This window comes from Juglans microcarpa x Juglans regia, chromosome 3S (assembly GCF_004785595.1).
Source record: "Juglans microcarpa x Juglans regia isolate MS1-56 chromosome 3S, Jm3101_v1.0, whole genome shotgun sequence".
Classification (NCBI taxonomy): domain Eukaryota; kingdom Viridiplantae; phylum Streptophyta; class Magnoliopsida; order Fagales; family Juglandaceae; genus Juglans; species Juglans microcarpa x Juglans regia.
Window position 1 is genome coordinate 19,556,608 of NC_054599.1, and position 20,108 is coordinate 19,576,715.

General features: G+C 36.7%; 1 protein-coding gene across 3 annotated transcripts; it reads left to right on the forward strand.

The window, feature by feature from the left end:
* The first annotated feature begins 1,170 nt into the window (after positions 1-1,170).
* LOC121257183 (protein SHORT ROOT IN SALT MEDIUM 1) lies at positions 1,171-17,836 on the forward strand. 3 transcript variants are annotated; one of them, XM_041158101.1, is made up of 21 exons: positions 1,171-1,303; positions 1,522-1,636; positions 1,973-2,167; positions 3,025-3,315; positions 3,438-3,535; positions 3,780-4,442; positions 4,527-4,572; positions 5,370-5,462; positions 5,548-5,603; positions 5,972-6,083; positions 10,693-10,904; positions 10,989-11,052; positions 14,026-14,199; positions 14,949-14,979; positions 15,067-16,175; positions 16,295-16,369; positions 16,476-16,550; positions 16,636-17,190; positions 17,304-17,345; positions 17,430-17,492; positions 17,597-17,836. In XM_041158101.1, the coding sequence occupies exons 2-21, from the start codon at positions 1,565-1,567 to the stop codon at positions 17,684-17,686; spliced, it is 4,116 nt and encodes a 1,371-aa protein (XP_041014035.1). In that variant the 5' UTR covers positions 1,171-1,303; positions 1,522-1,564; the 3' UTR covers positions 17,687-17,836. The 3 variants fall into 3 exon arrangements, with proteins under 3 accessions (XP_041014035.1, XP_041014036.1, XP_041014037.1); XM_041158102.1 differs by having other exon boundaries at positions 1,178-1,303; positions 1,562-1,636; XM_041158103.1 differs by having other exon boundaries at positions 1,231-1,330.
* Positions 17,837-20,108: the final 2,272 nt, after the last annotated feature.

The window sequence follows — 20,108 nt, forward strand, 5'->3', positions numbered from 1 at the left end:
AATCAAAGTAAGAAACTAAGATGAAAAGAAGATTAAAACTGTAATAGCATATATGAAAATTCTTGGATGTTGTTGAAAGTTGTTTGAGTGCTGGGAAAGTGGTAAAAAAATGGGAAAAGAAAAACCTAAATTCGAGCAGCCCTTTGACCTTCGACTCCATCAACTCTGATCGGAGTTGGAGTCCTCTCCTAATCGGAGTTGGAGTCCATCCCTATTGTCATCGTCTATCTTTATCAACTAGCTCTCCAATTTCCATATCTACTTTCAGAATTTACTAGTCTGCCTTCTTGAATATTTTTAGGGTTTCGCTCTTTCAATTCTAAAGAATACACTCTCGCGTCATAGGCCTCCATTTCGGAATCAGGATCTCCCTTTTCCTTTGACCAACGGGTTCTCGAACCAACCTATCCTTAAAAATATAATCTACGCTTGTGGTCTTGAAAATTATATCTTTTGAAAATTCAACACTCTAATGGTATTTAGATTACTCCCACCTGCTTGGCATGTTACTAGGTCTTGGGTTTGAACTTGAAAATGGATTCGCTAAGCTGCATAAGAATTTATTGAATTTTTTAGTGGGACTGAAGTGAAGTTTAAAGTCTTATTTGAGAAACTTATTTCTTATGATTTCCTTTACAAATATCACTTAAACATAAACACTTTTCAATTTTAAATATTTAATTTTTTCATCTAATCATTATAATTTTTCATAACTTTCAACAAAACACAAAAATAATACAACTTTTTCAAATTTAAAAACAAAAATAATATTAAAAATGATATTCTATTTTAATTTTATAATATTTTTATTTAAAATTTTCTCTATATTTTTTTCAAAATCTAATAAAATATCTGATTCAAATCATTTTATCACTATTTACAAATTATTTTATTATTCATAAAATTTTTATCTCATTTCATTATCCGAAAATCATCCAACCTATCGTTCAAATCTAATTCGAAGAAGCACTACGACTTTCACCGTCTACGCCCCTTGTTTAGTTCTACCTCCCATTATTCTCTCTTACCTCTTTTTTTTTTTTTTTGGAAATAAAACCCTAGTATGACCATAACACCATGTATTAGCCTGGCCCAAAGGTGGGCCGTTAAGAAGTCGAAGACCCAATTATAAAGCTCCTCAGAAGCCCACTCATCGGTCAAGCCCATAATATCGCGGGTTACATACATATGATATGATGTCGAGGTTTTCCCGTCTTTCGAGTCATCTTGGAGTCGGAGTCATCGTTCTGTAGGGTTTTCGACTGCGAGCACACGAAGGTTTCTTTCGTAACTCCAATTTACGGTTTGTCTTCTCTTCGTGTTGCGTACGGTATATCCTCCGAGTTGCCTCTCAAATTTTGGAATGTTAACGCAAAAGTACATGTTCCTAATATTCCCAAAAACTGTTCCACAACCTCAGATTTTTTTTTTTTAATTTTAATTTATTTAGATTAGATTCATTGAAATCGGATAGTATGTTATCTAACTTCGTTATGGTGATATATATATTTTTCAATGCAGATTATTTTATTCTTACTGTATGTGCCTCTGTTTGTGAAAGAACATGTACTCCGGTAGAGGTAGCAATGCGTACGGGCAGCAATCATACGCCGGCCAATCCGCATACGGCGCAAATGTAAGCTTTTTATTTATTTCTTATCTGGGTGAAGATTTAAACCTTAATTTTGTTTGGAACTTTTTTGCGCTCTGTCACTGGGTTTGATTTAAACTGTATAGAATGCGTAGTCTCTCATATTATATAGATTACAGCGTTTCTCTTATGGGTTTGCTATTTAACTGCCTCGAAAACAAATGTTGGCACATATATATATATATCTTCTTATGCTTAAACTTCTAGGAGTTTTCGTGTCAAATGTGCGTCCGTCATGTGCCTAGTCTCTGTTGAAGTGCGGAGTTGAACCTTGTTGACATATTGGGGGTCTCATTTTTCTTCATCCATTGTATTCTGTAGTTGGGACCTGCTTATTCCACCAGTTCTCTAGGAGGCCCTGATGGGAGCTCTCAGGCTGCTCGGCATTCATCAATGTTAGGCGGTTCTCTGGAAGCTGATGTTGGTGGGTATAGAACTCATCCTCCAGCTGCAGCTCACTATGGGGGACAGTATAGCTCTGTGTATGGATTGGCTGTTTTGAGTAGTGCTCAACAGGTCGGGTTTAATTGTGAATTATCTCATCTCCGCTCAAGTAGACCTCATCCTAACCATTTGACTTACTGTTGCTCTGTGCCGGTCTAACCATCGTATTTTCTTGGAGTGTCTAATTTGGTTTTTGTTTTTCTTGTTAAGTAAAAAGATTATCTTAATAGGAATAGGCATAGCCCAAGTACACATGAAGTATACAAAGGAAATACCTACTACACTCTAGAAAACAGAAAAACTAGCGTTAACACCTAGTTAAGAGGGAGGAATTGAAACAAGAAAATCATGATAATCTAGCCCATTGAAGTCAATAGCTTTAGCCCATAGGAATAAAGTATTAACAAATAAACAATCTAATCTCTACCAGTGAGCGCTCCCTATCTTCAAAATTTCGATCATTTGTTCCTTCCATATGCACCATCGAATACAAATAGGAATCATTGTCCCTTCCCTAATTTGTTTTATTTACCTGTCTTATGACCTTGATTCCCAATTTAATCTTGCTAGCATGAATGGTCAGTGTAATAAAACAATAATATCTGTCTTATGACCTTGATCCCCCATATGCTTGAATTTGTCTCTTTTGATCTGGTATGGGGGACCTGTTTGCCACGTTTGTCTATCTCCGGTCAAGTATTCTACCAAGCCATTGACTGTACATGGGTGGTACTCTTAGGAAGATATGTTTTCATTGTCTGAACCTAACCATGAGTTAGATCTTTGATTTCATGTGTCCATTCAGCTTTCCACAATCGTTTGTGAGCTGTTTGGCAGTTCTCTGATCCAAGTCTTGGCTCTTATTTGCTGTTAAAACTTTGAGTGAATCATGTGATGTATAAATACATGCAGAGTCTCTCTTTGTATAGGTTCCTGCATTGAATGCAAAAGGTGCTGGACCATCAGCTTTGGAGGGTCGTGGTAGCTATGCATCGGCAATAACCGGTTCACCTAAATTTGTGTCAAGTGACTATGTGCAATCCTCGGGCCATGGTTATGGTCACAAGGGTGATCAGTTGTATGCAGACAAGATTCCAGATTATCCTGTACCAGATAGACATCAATATGGTGAACGACATAGTGCTTATATAGGAAAGGACTTACAAAGTGAACAAACTGGACGATATGCTGATTCTATTGGCTTTAGTAATCAAAATCAGGTATTGCATTTTTGTCATTCTGAGCAATTTTGTTATTTTCTATTTGATGAAGTTTGCTTTGATATTTTTGTGGTTTCTTTATTTATGATGGCAATCTTTGTCTTTGTTATCAAATTCAACAGAATGACATGTACGATCGCATTGATAAGGCATTGCTTCGACAAGAGCAATTGTTAAAATCTCAATCACTGCAATCTGCTTCTCTGGATGGGAGTGCCAGGTACTTCTAGCTTCTGTTCGTTAGATGCTGACTGTATGATGTTTTTGAAGGAATGCTTGTTTTTTCATAGCAACTACTATCACTTATGAAGTATTTCCTTTTCCCAATGATGAAGGCGAAGGTCATCTTTGACTTTTGAGTTTTCTTAATGAAGTGGGTTTAATACCATTGGTATCGTCTATACACTGTTATATAGATGGTAATATATTCCTTACAACTCTGAGTAGCAACAAATTTCTGGCAGACAAGCAGATTATCTTGCAGCAAGGGTTACTACCAGCCGTCATCCCACCCAAGATGCTATCTCTTATGGAGGAAGAATGGATGCTGATCCTCGCACTTTATCGATGCTTAGTGCTTCTTCTTATAGTGGACAACGAGCTCCATCAATAGTAGGCGAAGCTTCACTTAGAAATATGGATGATCTCGTGTATGCACAAAGTTCTTCGAATCCTGGGTATGGAGTGAGCCTACCTCCCGGTAGGGACTATGCCATTGGAAAGGGGCTTCATGGCGCATCTGCCGAATTGGATTATCCAAGCAGCACATTGTCACGGAGTCGTCAAATAAGGATTGAAGATCACAAGGATGACAAGGCTCGTTATCTTCGAGAGTTTGAGCTAAGGGAGGAGGAGCGGCGTAGGGAGCGTTTGCGTGTGCGAGAGAGAGACAGACAAAGGGAGAGGGAACTTGAGCGGGAACGTGAACGAGGACAAGAAAGAGTTCGTGAAAGACAACGTATCTTGGAACGACGGGAAGAGGAGGGAGAGCGAGGGCGCAAACGTGGACTTGAAACCAGGCGTGATCGCATTCCCCCAAGAAAATCTAGGGACCGACATGATTCATCTGTGGCAAAGGAGGCAAAATCTTTGCGACAAGATTCCCGACATCACGATACTTTCAATAGGTGGATCTTGATGTTTGATATTGCATCTTCTGCTTGTGCATCTTGCAGCCCTTGTAACTAACTTGGTGTTCTCTTATGCTGAAGGCATCATTCACCGGTTAAAGAAAAAAGGAGAGAATATATTTGCAAGGTAAAGAAACCAAAAAAGAGCTTAAGAAATTCAATGATAATCAGAATATTCTCTTCAAGGATCTGCTGTTTTTCCCCTGGGTATGGAGTTGAGAGCTTCTTAGGATTCAGTTTTTGCTTCTGATCATTTCTCTTAGTTGTGGCTTTGTGCTTTTCATATCGATTTCTCGTCTTTGGCTCTGGTTGCAGCTTTTACTTCTGGGTTTTTCTGTCTTGATCACTCCTAGTATTGACATAAACAGTTCTGGGTTGCAGCTTTTACTTCTGGGGTTTTCTGTCTTGATCACTCCTAGTATTGACATAAACATGAGGCCCTTCTATTTCTTTGAATTGTCCTCCCTTTGGTATTTTGGCTCTGGTTGGGCATATTCATTACTGAGATTTCTGTTTTCTCTTTCTCATCAGTATCTGTACCCACCGTCATCATTACAATATATCTTCTCTCTCAAATCTTCTCGTCTTCTGTTTGGTACATCATATTGGTTTCATTATCCTTTCGGAGAAACCATTGGTAACCTTTGGATTTTCTAGGATTCACGACATTTACCTTTTTTGGATCTACTAGACTTGTGAATAGGGTTCATTTTGTTTTCAACGGATGGTGGTTATTTATCAATCACGGTTGCAAGTTTGGAAGTATGCTGTTTTTATGCAGGGATGTGAATTGAGTTTTAGGGCTCGAGACAAAACTTTGTGAAATTTTGGATTCTTTATTTGTTGCTTGCTGCAATGTCTATCTTCAAACCTGACATGTGGATGGATTTCATTACTTTGGCAATCTGTGTTATCTACTTGCAGGTTTACTCATCCAGTTTGGTTGATGTGGAGAGGGATTTTTTATCAATCGATAAGAGATATCCTAGACTCTTTGTGTCTGCAGAATTTTCCAAGGTCAGTCTTACATAATTTATTTTCAAGGAGATATCAAGTTTACATGGTTAAATACCTGCTTTAATGTGGCATTTTAATTGTTTAGGCTGTTGTGAACTGGCCAAAGGAGAACCTTAAACTTCCCATCCACACACCTGTCAGGTGCTACTCTTTGATGCTGTTATTTTAATGGTTTTTCAAAGTTTGTCTTATCAGGATATGCATTTATGTCTTCAACTTTTTTGGTGAAATAACAAATTTTATGAAATAATTTTTGTGGAAAAAAACACATGATTCATTCTTCTTAGACTCTGGTCCAGTTGCTGGAGGGAAAAAATGTAGAAGAAAGGAAACTAAATCCAGATCTCAGAACTGTAGTACTCCAACTAGTTTTGTGATTTCTGACATCCTATGTTTTGCTGCTTCTACTTAAAACCAAATGGCTTGTCATCATTTTTCATTATTTTTTCAAAGAGTGGAGAGAAAAGGAGAAGCAATTTTTTTTTTTAATAAATTGTTGAATGGAGCAGTTTTGAGCATGATGTTTTGGAAGAAGAGAGGGCAAAAGGACTGAAGGTGTCATCTGCTGAGCTTTTGGTTGAAGAACCTGCTAAATCTGGAAGTACAGTGTGGAATGCGAAGGTAATTCATTTTTATATTTAAAATTGTAAAATTATGTAATCATGCATCGTGGTGGAGCAATGTTCTCATGTGCTGCTAAGATTCTTCCTAGATTTTGAAATCATTTGTAAATATGAATTTTAATAGAAGCGTAGACCTGAGAAATGCCATCTAAGTTATTTCTTTTTGTAACTAAAGATACTATATTTTATTAAAGAGCGGTCGGGGCGCAGTCCAAGTATACTGGAGGTATGCATTGGAGAAACACCTAGTTTTAGGAAGAGAAGATTAGCAATAATTAATGAACTCTACAAATAAGTTATCATTGTGGGCAATTGTCCACTCATATAAAGACCTAAGCATATAAGTAGTTAACTCTGGCACCGATCTCTTGTTTGATATATATCGGCACCTTTAACTTTTTAGGCATTGCAGATTTGTCTCTACCTGCTGGAGTTTGAAAAAAGTATGTATCTAAATCATAAGACAACCAGATAGTTTGGCGTTTTATGATTAGGTTTAAATTATGTGTTGCTACACAGTATAATTCTCTGCAGAAGGAGAACATCTACTTGCTGGAGATTGAAAAAGAGTCTCTAAATTAGAAGAAAAATATGTGATTGTGTTTTATGATTAAGAGTTTAAAGCATTGCTGCACATTATGTTTATCTGGAGAACGTCAAGCTGACATTTCTTAATTAGGCTTTCGCAAGTTCTCCCCCTTTTTGCAAAGATTTTGCGTGAATCTTAAGAGCATTCACATTGGAGTCTGTAAAATATATAGGATTGTAAAATTTAACTGAGATGGGCTAAAAAGTATGGGCATTGGTTTATCTATCCATTGGTTAAATTTAACTTTAGCTAAAAATCTATATAAATTTGATGGATTCTGTTGCTTGGCTAACCATTAAAATATTTTACTTTTTCTCTCCATTTTTTGCAAACTTCAGTTGGTTGCTTGGTTAAAACATTGCAATATTGTTGCTTGGATATTGTTGTTTTTGTATGAACTAAATTATCTTGGAACACTGATGGTTATATTGTAATGATATGGAATTTATTTTGTATGTTGATTAAGCATTTTTTTTAAAAGTAAGAAGAAATTTGATTCGAAACTAATGTATAGGTGAAGCCCATGTACACAAGAAGTATACAAAAGACAACACCTAAATGCACCTAATCATTGACTTCATTTTATTTTAGAACAACATTAGATAAAAATGATTGTTAGATAAATGTTAGATAGAATAATAAATGATTGTTGAATTTTGAAAATATGAATGTTGAATAAAATAAAATAAAATAAAATAAAATAATAATTATAAAAAAAATATTTTAATAGTTTAGCCAAACTTATAACTAATCCAATGCTAACATGCCGCCTTTAGCTAAATTTAAGTGGAAATATACCCAATCCAATGCCCATGCTCTAAGGATGTTTGCCCAACTTTTGAATGGAAGATTTAGAAACGAGGGTACTAGAATTCTATGGTCTTAAGTAATACATGTAGAGCTCTCATGTGTAGATAAGAAAAAGGACAAAATCTTATTTGCTCTTTAAATGACAGTTTTTTTTTTTTTTTATCAATAAATAAGAATTTTATTTAAATAGGCATAGCCAAGTACAAGGGACATATACAAGAGCAACACCTATGCATGAGTGCCTAAAGATAGAAGGAAATCATGTACGTTCATGCCATTAAAGTCTATTACAATCGACCAATAGAATGAAGTATTAAGTAAAAATGTTCTAAGCTTGTACATTGTCCATTCACAATCTTTAAAACTCCAACCATTCCTCACAAGCTCATGGCTACGTCACAATGCAATAATAGGTGATCCAGGAACTGACCAATTTTCTTACACGTATAACACCAAATCCAACACAATAATTCGGCGTTTCCTTAGATTATCTAAGGTGAGAATCTTCCTTGATGAAGTTGTCCATACAAAAAAAAGAAGGTTTTAAGGGTGCCTAAGGCCGTGTTTGGTTGGCAAGCATACCTCAACCCATCCCAAACCAATCATTGATGGGACCTTACCTTTTCAACTTCCCATAAAAAAGTTAAATCCATCTCAACCTACTTCATACATTCAAACACAAATTTCAACATATTTACATTCAAACACATCTCAATGGAACCCACAAAACACTACTATTCACAGATCAATTCAGATCATCTTAGATCACCTCAACATCCAAACGTAGCTTAGTCTTCCATATGTTCTTCCATGGGATGGACTTGTAGAGTGTGTCATAAGGGACTTATAGTACAACTGTACAGTAAATCTCCCCTTCTTGGACAATGACCATAAGATCCTATCATCTCCTCCATTCACTCTACAATTATACACAAGATTGAAGAAATCTGTAAATGTGTCAATTTTTCAATTTTGGGCAGCTCTTAAGGAAAATGATATTCCATTGAGGAGAGCCACTAGATAGATCCATAACCTTTGCTATTGAAGCCTCCTGTCTTCGTGCAATGCCGTATATTGCTAGGTATGCTCCTTCAGGATTTGATCTCCACACCATAAATCATTTCAGAATTTAATTCTGGAACCATCCCCAACTCCAAAGCATGTGTATCGATTGAAGTTTGTTCAACCTCTTCTTATGTGTTTCCAAAGCCTCACCCCATGTGATCCGCTCATCTCATTCGAGCACCAGCCTCCCCATAATCCACCATGCTTTAGATCTATGATTACCCTCCACAAAGCTCTCATCTCTTCTTGGTATCTCCACAACCACTTACTTAATAAGGCCTTATTGAAAAACAACAAAGTTCTAAATTCCCAACCCACCTTTGCGTATTGGAGTACAAGTCATATTCCAATTCACCCAATGAAACTTGAATTCTTCATCCATTTGCCCCCATAGGAAGTCTTGTTACAATTTCTCTAACCGGTGAGCCAACTTGCATGGTAGTGGAAATAATGATACAAAGTAAGTGGGCAGGTTGGATAGAATACTTTTTTATCAACGTAACTCTACCACTTCTAGACAAATATATCCTCTTCCAACTAGCCAGTCTACACCATTTTTTCCAACTCCCCATCCCAGATAGACTTCGACTTAAAGGAAACACCCAAGGGAAGACCGAGATTCTTCATTGGCAAAGTGGAGACTTTGCACCCTAAAATACTGGCCAAGCTCAAAACACTTGAAACATTTCCAATTGGAACTAAGGCGAGATTCATTTTCAAGCCTGATGCCGCTTCAAGGCAAAGTAAGAGAGCCGCAAAGCTTGAATGTTATTATGGCTAGCATCACAAAAGACGAGTATCATCCGCAAATAAGAGGTGAGTCATGTCAAGAGTGCTGGTTCTTTCTTCCCCTACTACAAATCCAAATAGAAATCCACATTCCACGAGACTTGTGATCATTTTACTAAAAGTTTCTATTATGAAAACAAAAAGTAATGGAAGAACTTCATGCTTTGACCCAATCCTCTTTTAAATGTTAATTTACTGGATGAACTTCATGCATTGACCCGAGGGTATTGATTTTTCAGTTCATTTAGCGCGTTTTTGGCTGAAATTCTTTCAAACTTACTGGACAATTGGAGTGTATTAACTAATAAAAAAACAATTGGAGTGTATTGATGTGACACATGTTAAGTTTTACATGTTCAAATTCCATAAGTGTGGGAGACTTCATAGAAAGAGCGATGAGGCTATGGGGGTGCCCTCATCATAGCACAAGTTGAAAGGGGGTCATAACGACCATGGAGCTTTTGTGAGATGTTGGTTCTTTGAAGTTTAGTTTGTCCTTCTCTTTTGCTTTGTTTTCCTTGTTAATTACTTTAGGACTTGGGCTAAAGTCCTAATAAAATTACTATAAAATTGTCACTCATGCATTTAGGCATTTTTACTATTTTTTGTATTACTAACCTATTAAAAAAAATATTTTTTGTACTAACTTGTCTAGCTTGTAAAGACAACCTTGCCTCTAATGTATAGTATCTCAAATCTAGTGCACATGATAGAGGAGAGACTGCTCTGCATTCTAAGTGTATCTCATCACATTCTTAATTTTGATGAAGTTGTCTACTTAACCCAAAAAGGAAACAAATTCCAGTTAAGCTATGTACAACTGTGTAACCCTACCCCATCATGATATGATCTGGCTTAAGCCATGTATGCATACCAGTTGCCAGTCTGCGAAGGTTTATATTATTGTCTTTGTGCTATTTTGTTGCAATAGTCATAGCCAGGGAGGGATGGAGTGTCACCTCTCTTTATATATTGGAGAGTTTTTAATTTATTTAAGGCCTCGTTTGGTTACACAAAACATCTCATCTAATCATTACAACTTTTCCAAACTCCCATACAAAATACAATAAACAATTCAACTTTTTCAAATCTCAAAACAAAAATAATATTAAAAAATTATATCCTAACAATATTTTATTCAACTTTTAACTTTTATCTCATCTCATCTATCTCATCTCATATGTGTAACCAAACGAGGCCTGATTCATGTGAAGGTATTGATACTCTTGAAAATGTATTTATTATGATAGAACCATTATTTAGGCGCTTATATAGTTTTATTATTTTAGAAGTTCTGTGGGATTGTAAAATTTTGTTATGCTAGAGTAAAATTTCATTGTTCTTCATGGTTCAGATGATTTTGATGAGTGGACTTAGCAAGAATGCTATGGAGGAGCTGTCATCTGAAAAAAGTTCTGATGATCGCATACCCCACATTTGCAATATCATCAGGTTTGGTGTGCTTAGAAGGGACCAGTCTTGGATGGCAATTGGTGGTCCATGGGATTCTGTTGACGGTAGTGACCCATCAGTTGATGACACCTCTTTAATTCGAACAGTCCTTAGGTTTGTGCTCTCTTATTTATTGCATAGGCATATCAAGAAATGTTGCCTTTTTTCGGCTGAACTGAAGCTCTTTTCATTTTGCAGATATGCAAAAAATATTACTCAACTTGATTTGCAGAACTGCTGCAATTGGAATCGGTTTCTTGAGGTAGAGTTTGCTTTTGATGATTCTTACATTTGTTTGATCTCCAGTTGGATTTGCTGGTAGTGGTGAACCTAGTACTCGTGCCTTTATACTATATTTTGTTATGCTTTTGGAGTAATTTGGGGCTGACATTGGAAGGAACTCTTTGCATGACTTCTGCTTTACATATGAGCCATTTTCCTTTTTCAAAATCTTAGCCAAATGAATCAGGAGATGGTTTGGTTGTCATAATTACATGCTAAGCCTATTTCTATTTATGTTCCAGCAGCATGAAGCCTATTTGTGACTGCAGTGTATCTAAAACTCAAACATGATATTTGGAAATATTCTTATTTCCTTGTGTTCTGGTTATGTTGTTAGACCTGTATGTCGTACCTAATAACATATTGTTATTGCTTTCATTTTCACCTATTGTGATTGAATGTAATGTTTGGTGTTAGCCCCTTTGTTTCATTAAATAGGTTTTATTAGATGCTATCCTTTTAATCATTGGAAGCTAGCTTCTTCCCACTCCTTTCATTTTTAATGCATGGTTGGTTTTCACATTTCTTTTCATTTTTGTTGTGCTCTTTAAGTATTTTACTTTGTCCCCCTCATTTTAAATTTTTGCATCAGAATCTTATTACTTACAAGAAAACTGCCCTCTGACTTTCTTTTATCGATTGTTAATCATGCTTAGGTGTTAACTTTTGTATACCCCCTGTGTACTTGGGCTATGCCTATTCTCATTAATATAATCTGTTACTTGTATAAAAAAAATCATGCTTAGGTGTCTCTCTTGTATAGGATCCGTGGACATGGGCTATGGCTATTGCAGTCAACAAAATTTCTTGCTATTGCTATTGCTATTGCTATTGCAGTCAATAAAAAAATATGGCTTCTTTTGCCTATGAAACACTTGGGCCTTCCACTTGGGGCCTCTTTCAAGGCTAAGGCTATATGGGATGGGGTTGTTGAAAAAATTGAGAGGAGATTGGCTGGATGGAAAAAGTCGTATTTGTCAAAAGGTGGAAGAACCTCACTTATTAAGAGTACACTTTCTAACCTTCACACACTTTTTTCTCTCTTTTTCCTTTGCCAGCAAGTTTGGCTAATCGAATTGAGTAGATTTTCCAAGCCTTCTTGTGGGTGGAATTGGAGAGGATACTAAGTTCCACTGGCCTCATTTGGATAGTGAGATGAGATGAGATGATTTGTGAATAGTAGTGAATAGGAGTGAAATTGTTTGAGTTGAGATGTTTTATGGGGTTTTGGAAAATGAGAGAGAAAAAGATGAATAAAAATATTATAAAGTTAAAATATTATTAGAATATAATTTTTTTTAAATTTTATTTTTGTTTTGGGATTTGAAAAAATTGAATTATTTTTTGTGTTTTGTTTGGAAGTTTGGAAAAATTATAATGATTAGGTAATGATTAGATGCAAAAGTTAAAAATTTGAAATTGAAAAGTGTTTGTATTTGTGGTGTTTAGATATTGAGATAAGATGGAATGAGATGAGATAGGAGGGTTTTGCTATCCAAACCCAGCCTTAGTCAAGTGGAATAAGGTATGTACACTGATCTCTAGTGGAGGGTTGGGAATTCGTAATTTGAGAATATTTAATAAGGCACTCCTTGGGAAGTGGTTATGAAGGTATCATAAAGAAGGGGAATCATACTGGAAGATTGTTATTGAGTTGAAGTATGGGAGTTTGCGAGGGGGTTGGTGTTCAAACAAAGTGAGAAGTGGCCCATGGGAATGGTGTTGGTTTGTGGTAGAACTGGATGGGAGGATTTTACTTGGTTTATTAAATTTGAGGTTGGTGGTGAGAGGATCAGCTTTTGGCATGACTTGTGTTGTGGTGATTTAGCTTTTAAGACCACTTTTTCCTCTCTTTTTAGGCTGGCCCTTAATCAGGAGGCTTTGGTGTCCAAGTTGCTATATTGTTCCAGTGGGTTCCCTTTGTGGAATGTGTATTTCAGTAGAGCTGTTCATGATTGGGAAATTGGAACTATTTCTGATTTTTATAGCTTATTGTATTCCTTGCAAATTTTTAATTATGAGGTGGACAGAATGCAGTGGATGAAGACTGGGAATCGGAAATATTCTGTGCGGTCATTGTACAAGGCTTTGTCAAGCCAAAATCATATTTTGTTCCCTTGGAAGCCTATTTGGAAAAGTAAGGTGCCACATAAGATTGCCTTCTTTGGGTGGACGACAGCTCTTGGGAAAGTTTTGACATTGGATAATTTGAGAAAGAACGGTCTTGTCGTAATGGAATGGTGTTATATGTGTAAGAAGAATGGAGAATCGATGGACCATCTTTTACTTCATCGTGAGGTGGCAAGCATGTTGTGGGCGGAGATCTTCTAGAGCGGGCATTGCTTGGGTAATGCCCAAGAGGGTGGTTGATTTATTTGCATGTTGGTAAAGATGCAGGGCCAATTCACACATTGAGGATGTTTGGAGGATGATTCCTTTATGTATCATGTTGTGCTTATGGACTGAAAGGAATGGTCGAAGTTTTGAAAAGAGTATTCTCTGGATGAGCTAAGAAGTTTTTTCTTCTATACATTATTTCTTTGGGCATCCTCGTGTGTACTACTTGATGCCTATCGAAAAAAAAACTAGAAAAACTGCCCCGTTATTATATTTTTCTAGATCACATATCAGGACTTACAAGTTCAGAATCTTACCTTGGTGAGGTTCGATGCCATAAAAACATTAATTTTACTGTACAAGTTCAGAATCTTTTTGTTGCTGGCCCAGAAACGGTAGAGAATAAAAGATTATTATTATTGTTATTAGTTTTTTTTTTTTATGAAGAGGTGAGACAAATGGCAATATATTCTGTTCTTGGTGTCTTTTGATTTCCTCGGTGGTATTTAGATATTCTATATCTTTGACTAATAAAAATAGATATTCTATATCTTCTGTTACTTGCACATGCTTCTTAGATCAAGAGTTAATGCTTTATTTATCTTGGCAAATGCAGATACACTATGACAGAGTTGGAAAGGATGGACTGTTTAGCCACAAGGAAGTTACTGTACTGTTTGTTCCAGATTTGTCTGAATGTCTCCCTTCATTGGAAGCATGGAGAGACCAATGGTTTGCTCACAAGAAGGATGTTGCAGAGAGAGAGCGGCAAGTTGCTTTGAAAAAAGAGGTCCGTGGTTATATTGTTTGGAAGTACGGTTTTGTTGGTTGTTATGCTGAAGTTATTCATTAAGAAAATATAGTTCATACACACACAGGAACGGAAACTTAAAATATGTGGCTGCAGATATGTAAATTATTATAGACGTGCACAGATATCTGTTCTGTGATTTGAGTGCAGGTCAAGATACAGCTTTGGAAAGCATTGGTATTCATGCACTGTGTATGATGCATGAAAATTGTTTCAATTCTAGTGACAGATTTTGGGGTGCAAAAAAGTTTCAAGTCTGTAGCATTAGATGGATCTGTAAATAAACATTGAGAACTTGATATTTTTCATGATACGGAACTCTCAACTTTCTTATCCCATTAAGAGATTGTTGCGTTTTGATTAAAAAACGTGTATGTTGAATTATGTCTGGAGTTAAACATTCTTGGACTCTCTCTTGTATATTACCCATGTATTTGGGCTATGCCTTTCCTTATTGATAAAATTATTAATTACTTCCAAAAAAAAAATTATTGGACTCACCTCATCAAAGTCATGTTACCAATCACCTTGGGGTCGTCTTTTTTTCACCTTTCTTATAGAGCAGCATTAGTGTTCAACTTCTGGAAATCGTTTCTTTTCTTGGGAAAGTCTTATTCTGTAGAGCATATTTGCTTCTGTTGCACACTTGCACATCTCCGTCTCCTGTGGGAAATCTTTGAATTTGTTGACTTTGACTTTTTCACTAAGATAATGCTATATTTTTCCAGTGGTCTAGGGAGAAGAAAGATGGGCTCAAAGGTAACTTTTAGCTGTTGTGCATGGTCTGTATTTATATTTCGTTCGATTGCCATCATGGTCATTTTTTCCCTTTTGGATTATAATTAGATAAGCAAAAGGACTCCACAAAAGATGTAAAACAGGTAGACAAATCGGGCAAAGAGAAAGAGTCTGCACCCTCGGGACAATCAGAAGATGTTAACAAAAAGGAGAAAGATGTCAATGATGTGAAAGCAATAACAGCTGAAGAAAAGGCTGATGGAAATGACAAGAGACTTGAGAAAAAAGGTGGGGCTGAAACAGGTGAGGAAAACAAGACTGTGGTAAAGAATGAACGGGGCAAATCTGTTGGTGCTCAGAAAAGTGGCAGTGTGAAATCTGGGAAGAAGAAGATTATAAAGAAGATTGTCAAACAGAAGGTTGTTGATAAGACAGCTGGTAACAGTGCCAGCAATCAAAATGACAAGCTGGATGAGAAGGAAAATGGAAAGAACACAAACTCTGAGATTCCTGATCTACAGGATGCAAACTCTGGGGCTAAAACTTTTGTTAAAAAGAAGGTGATGAGAAAGATTCCAGTGGGAAAAACAGCACAGAATGAAGATATGCAAGATAAACAAAATGATAATTTAGATCCGAGCCGTGCTGCAGTTGTGGAAGGTACCAGTGTAAAAAAAACTGTGAAGAGAAAAATAATTAAGAGGGTGGCTAAAAGAAAGGTTTCTGTTTTGCAATCCAGTGACGCAGTTGCTGACAATAAGAAAGATGCTGGCGGAGATGAGATAAAGGTAGTTTGTGTAGTAGATGAAACAGAAATTATGGAGGGGCAAGCTGCTAATACAGAAAACCAGGTCAGTGAGATCAAAAGATCTGGAAAGAAAACGGTTAAGCAGAATAATGATGTGGTTGATTCAAGCAAAACAGAAATAAATGCCAACAAAGATGGAAAAAGAGCAGGTGAGAAAAGTGAACAGGGGGCTAAACTGGAGACTGAGGCTGACGAGCCGAAAGCTTCACAGAATGCTAACCATAGTGGCAAGGGGGGAAAATCAAAAGATGGAGAAGAATCCAAAGATGGGCAAGAGAAAAAAGACAATGATGGAAAAGATTTGTCTAGAAGCAAATCAAATAAAGAATTGAAAGACAAGAGGAAGCCTGAAGAACCTCCTCGACACCCTGGATTGATTTTACAGACAAAACGGAGCAAGGATTCCAAAGTAAGTTGATGATAGCCTATACAGTATTCTGTTATACATTTAATGAGATATATTATAATATTCAACCTAATCAAATAGATATATGTACCCTTTGCCTAATTATGGATCTTCTATTACAGCTTCGTTCAGTTTCACTTTCACTGGATTCACTCTTGGATTACACTGACAAGGACATTGATGAAGCATCATTTGAGGTTTGTCTAAATATTTGTTGTTCTCACAGCCAAGTTTGATGCAGCTCCTTGGAGCAAAGATTATAGGTGGTTACTCCCTACTAACTGTGTTTTGGCTTTCTTGCAGTTGTCTTTATTTGCTGAATCGTTGTATGAAATGCTTCAGTATCAGATGGGTTGTCAGCTTCTAACATTTCTCGAGGTTGGTTTAGACTGTCAATCAACTTGATGCTACTTGATTCCTTTACTAGGTTATCTCCAGTTATGTGTACTCTCAATTTGTGCAGAAACTACGTGTAAAATTCCTAAGAAAAAGAAATCAACGTAAGAGGCAACAGAATGAAGTTCATGAGATGGAAAGGGACAAAAAATCACCCGCAAAGCGATTGAAGACTAATGAGCACCCTGTGAAAGACCTATTTATTAAGCCTGAAATATCTAGTCCAGCTGATATAGATGATGACAAAACTAAGGCCGAGGAGGATGAGTCTGTTGATCTTGTTTATGAGCTGAAGATGGAAGATGAAACAGATGGTGATGAAGATCCAGAGGAAGATCCTGAAGAATATGAAGAAACAGAAGAGTCAAGTATGCAACGTGACTCATATAATGCAAATAAAAAAGAAGAGGGAAAGACTGATGTGAATGCTGAGCCTGAAAAGGTGTCAGGAATAGAAAAAGATGAAGCAGAGGAATCTTTTAAGGTGAAACCGAAAGCTGCAGAGACTAATCCCAAGTCTGACGAGGAAATGTGTAAAAAGAGAGAGGCAACAGTGGATACGGGAGAGAGAGGAGAAACTTCTGCCGTCAAGGAGGTTTCTGTTGACAAAGAACTATTGCAGGTCTGTTTTTGGGAACTTCTTGCTTCCTTTCATTTTTTTCTCTGAAATTATTTAGCATGTCAGTTAAACTCTGTCCATCATTTTGTTAACGTTATTTTTCAAATCTGAAGCAGGCTTTTAGATTTTTCGACCGGAATCGAGTTGGCTACATTAGGGTAAAAATTCATCTTGTTCCCTTGTTCTCTCTTTTGTAAACGATGTCGTGATTTTGTTTGTAAGGAGATTCTGCCGTGTTTCAGGTTGAAGATATGAGATTGATCATCCACAACTTGGGGAAGTTCCTTTCGCACAGGGATGTCAAGGTGAGAGAGTCCGTATTCAATGGTCGTTTATCCTGCTTTTATATTTTGTTGTGTACCCTTTTTTTTTCTTCGCTTCATATTTGCCAATGTTTCTCCCATATCAGGAGCTTGTGCAAAGTGCATTGTTAGAGAGCAACACTGCTAGGGATGACCGCATTCTCTACAATAAGCTAGTTCGGATGTCTGGCATTTGAGATTTTGGAAAGGTCTTTGAATTCTCTTCATATTTCTTGAAAACGAACTTGCCTTCTTATGGCTTTTGAAAGGGAATATAATCATTTACTATACTAGATTTCGTAGAGTTGATTATGTGAAGTGCAAGGCAGTTGTGGGTTTCTATTACAGCCTGTGATGTTCTTTATTTATCACCCATCCCATGCATTTATTTCTTTCTATTCAATCACCATTTGAAAACTTGCAAATCAGGCATTTGTATCCATGTTCCTAGCCATGGGCGTTGGGTCTGGTTTCATTGCCTTGTTATATTATGCACGGATAGGGTGCTATACCATAGCTCAGCTCGACTCGACTCGACTTTATTAGTCGAGATCTCTCTGTGGGAGGAGCTGGTGGAGATGCATGCAGTTTCCGGGCAGAGTGAGCAGTCTTGGGGTTTGAATCACCCCCAAGCTGTTGACACCTGTAAGTTTTTATAAATATAATCTCTCTCTCTCTCTCTCTCTCTCTCTCTATATATATATATATATATATAACCTATGCCTTTTTTCAATGGCGGCTCAGCAGCCAGGTGTAAACGGGCACTTTTGAATAATTCATCGGGTTACATTGGTCTAAACGGGCACGATCTTGCTTCCTTTGGGGCTGGACCTTCCACTTAGGGTTTTAATAAGTTTGGTTTGGTATGTTTTTAGAGTTTAGAACGAACCAAAATATGTGCCTGCCTATACAACCTTTGCAGTAGTGTACATTTTGGTAAAATTCACTAAATATCCAATTAATCACTTCGTCTGATACGAGTTGGAGGAAAGTTATATGGACACGCCTATGTTGAAATACAAAGTAAATTTTAGTGAATAGAGAGAGATTGGTAAGTGTTTGAGAAGATTTCAACTTATTCCCGCCAGTATTTGAGCTGGCCCTCCTGTTAAGTGCAGTGGTGGATCTAGAAACTTGATTCGGGAGGGGGCGGGGGAGCTATTTATTATTAAAATGTTAAAAAATATTTTTATATATTTTTTCTTTTGAGTTTGGGCACAGTGCATGCGAGGAGGTACAAAGTCCCATGGTATTAAAAACTCCCTTTTATGAGGCGATCGAGGTCGCCAATTTGGATATCCAAATAGTTGGGCCTCAGCAGCCCATTTACAAACAACACAAGTGTATAGCTGCATGGTCTGCAAATAGCATCGCTAGAATATTGGATATCTCACATGCAGGGCTGTTCACCAACCCAAGCCCGACCCGAAAAACCCAATTTCTGACCCAGCTCGAATTTTTCCCATGCCGAGCACCTGTTAACCCATTGCCCGTTAACCGATTTCCCCAATTTTTGTTTTTGTTTTTGCGGAGATTTCTCCCAATAACCTAGTTTCAAATCCAGTTCCAAATCACAATCAAACCCACGCGATAATCATCTTAAAATCGAAATCGGATGGAACAACCTAGGAGAAAAACATAGAAGAAAATGTTGGATGGAAAAACACAGGAGAAAAAATTGAATGGAAAAACCTAGAAGAAAAACACAGTAGAAAAACATAGAGCAAAAAGTCGGATGGAAAACCCAGAAGAAAAACACAGAAGAAAAAATTGGATGGAAAAACCCATAAGAAAAACATAGAAGAAAAACCTAGAAATGAAATCAGAAAAAAAAACACTGAAGAAAAAAAAACACTGAACATTGCTTTCAGATGTCCTTCGATTCTCCATAGAAAATAGTTTCACACGAAACTCCCAAAATACCTTTCAAATCATTGAGCCCGATGTTGTTTGCATAGCTCCAACAAATATATTTGTTTAAATATTTCAAAATATTCAAGAATCATCGTGAAAGTCAAATCTTAGGTTTTCATTTCTAAAGCTAGCAACGAGGAAAACTTTGAATCGAATTGATTTGTGCGCACCTTTAGGCTTTATGAATACGATGCCGCGGTATGTAGATGAATAAGAAGACGAAAATGAGATGGTTTGAGAAAGAGAGAGAGAGATCGAAAATGAGCTGAAAATCAGAAATCCAAATAAGTTAAAATCGGGTAACGGGTAATACCCGTTTCCGATTTTAATCGTAAACGGGTCGGGTTTTCAGACCGGGCTAATTTGGAAAAACGGGTTGGGTTAGGTTTACGGGGTTTTTGTTTGGCCCTACAGTCACATGCATTCATGTGGCCATGCCAGTCATATGATGACCCATTAATTTTTAAAAGAAATTATTAGCTAGAAACTCCAATGATCTGTCAGAAGCCATGATCCTTCTCTCCATATAATCCCTTTTTCACTTCTGATCGATCATGATGATCTATTTGTCATTTTTTTTTTTGCTTCTATTTATTTATTTGTATTTAAAACATCAGAAATCTTATTTACTCTCATATTACTCTTGCTTTATATATATATATATATATATATATATATATATATATATTCACGTCCATTAAAGCT

What these genes read in the sequence shown, in the direction of transcription:
- LOC121257183 (XM_041158101.1), top strand. Translation starts at nt 1,565, where the DNA reads ATGTACTCCGGTAGAGGTAGCAATGCGTACGGGCAGCAATCATACGCC. An exon ending in TCTCTGGATGGGAGTGCCAG is followed by an intron (nt 3,536 to 3,779) that starts GTACTTCTAGCT and finishes AATTTCTGGCAG; the next exon opens with ACAAGCAGATTATCTTGCAG. An exon ending in ATCGAGTTGGCTACATTAGG is followed by an intron (nt 17,346 to 17,429) that starts GTAAAAATTCAT and finishes GCCGTGTTTCAG; the next exon opens with GTTGAAGATATGAGATTGAT.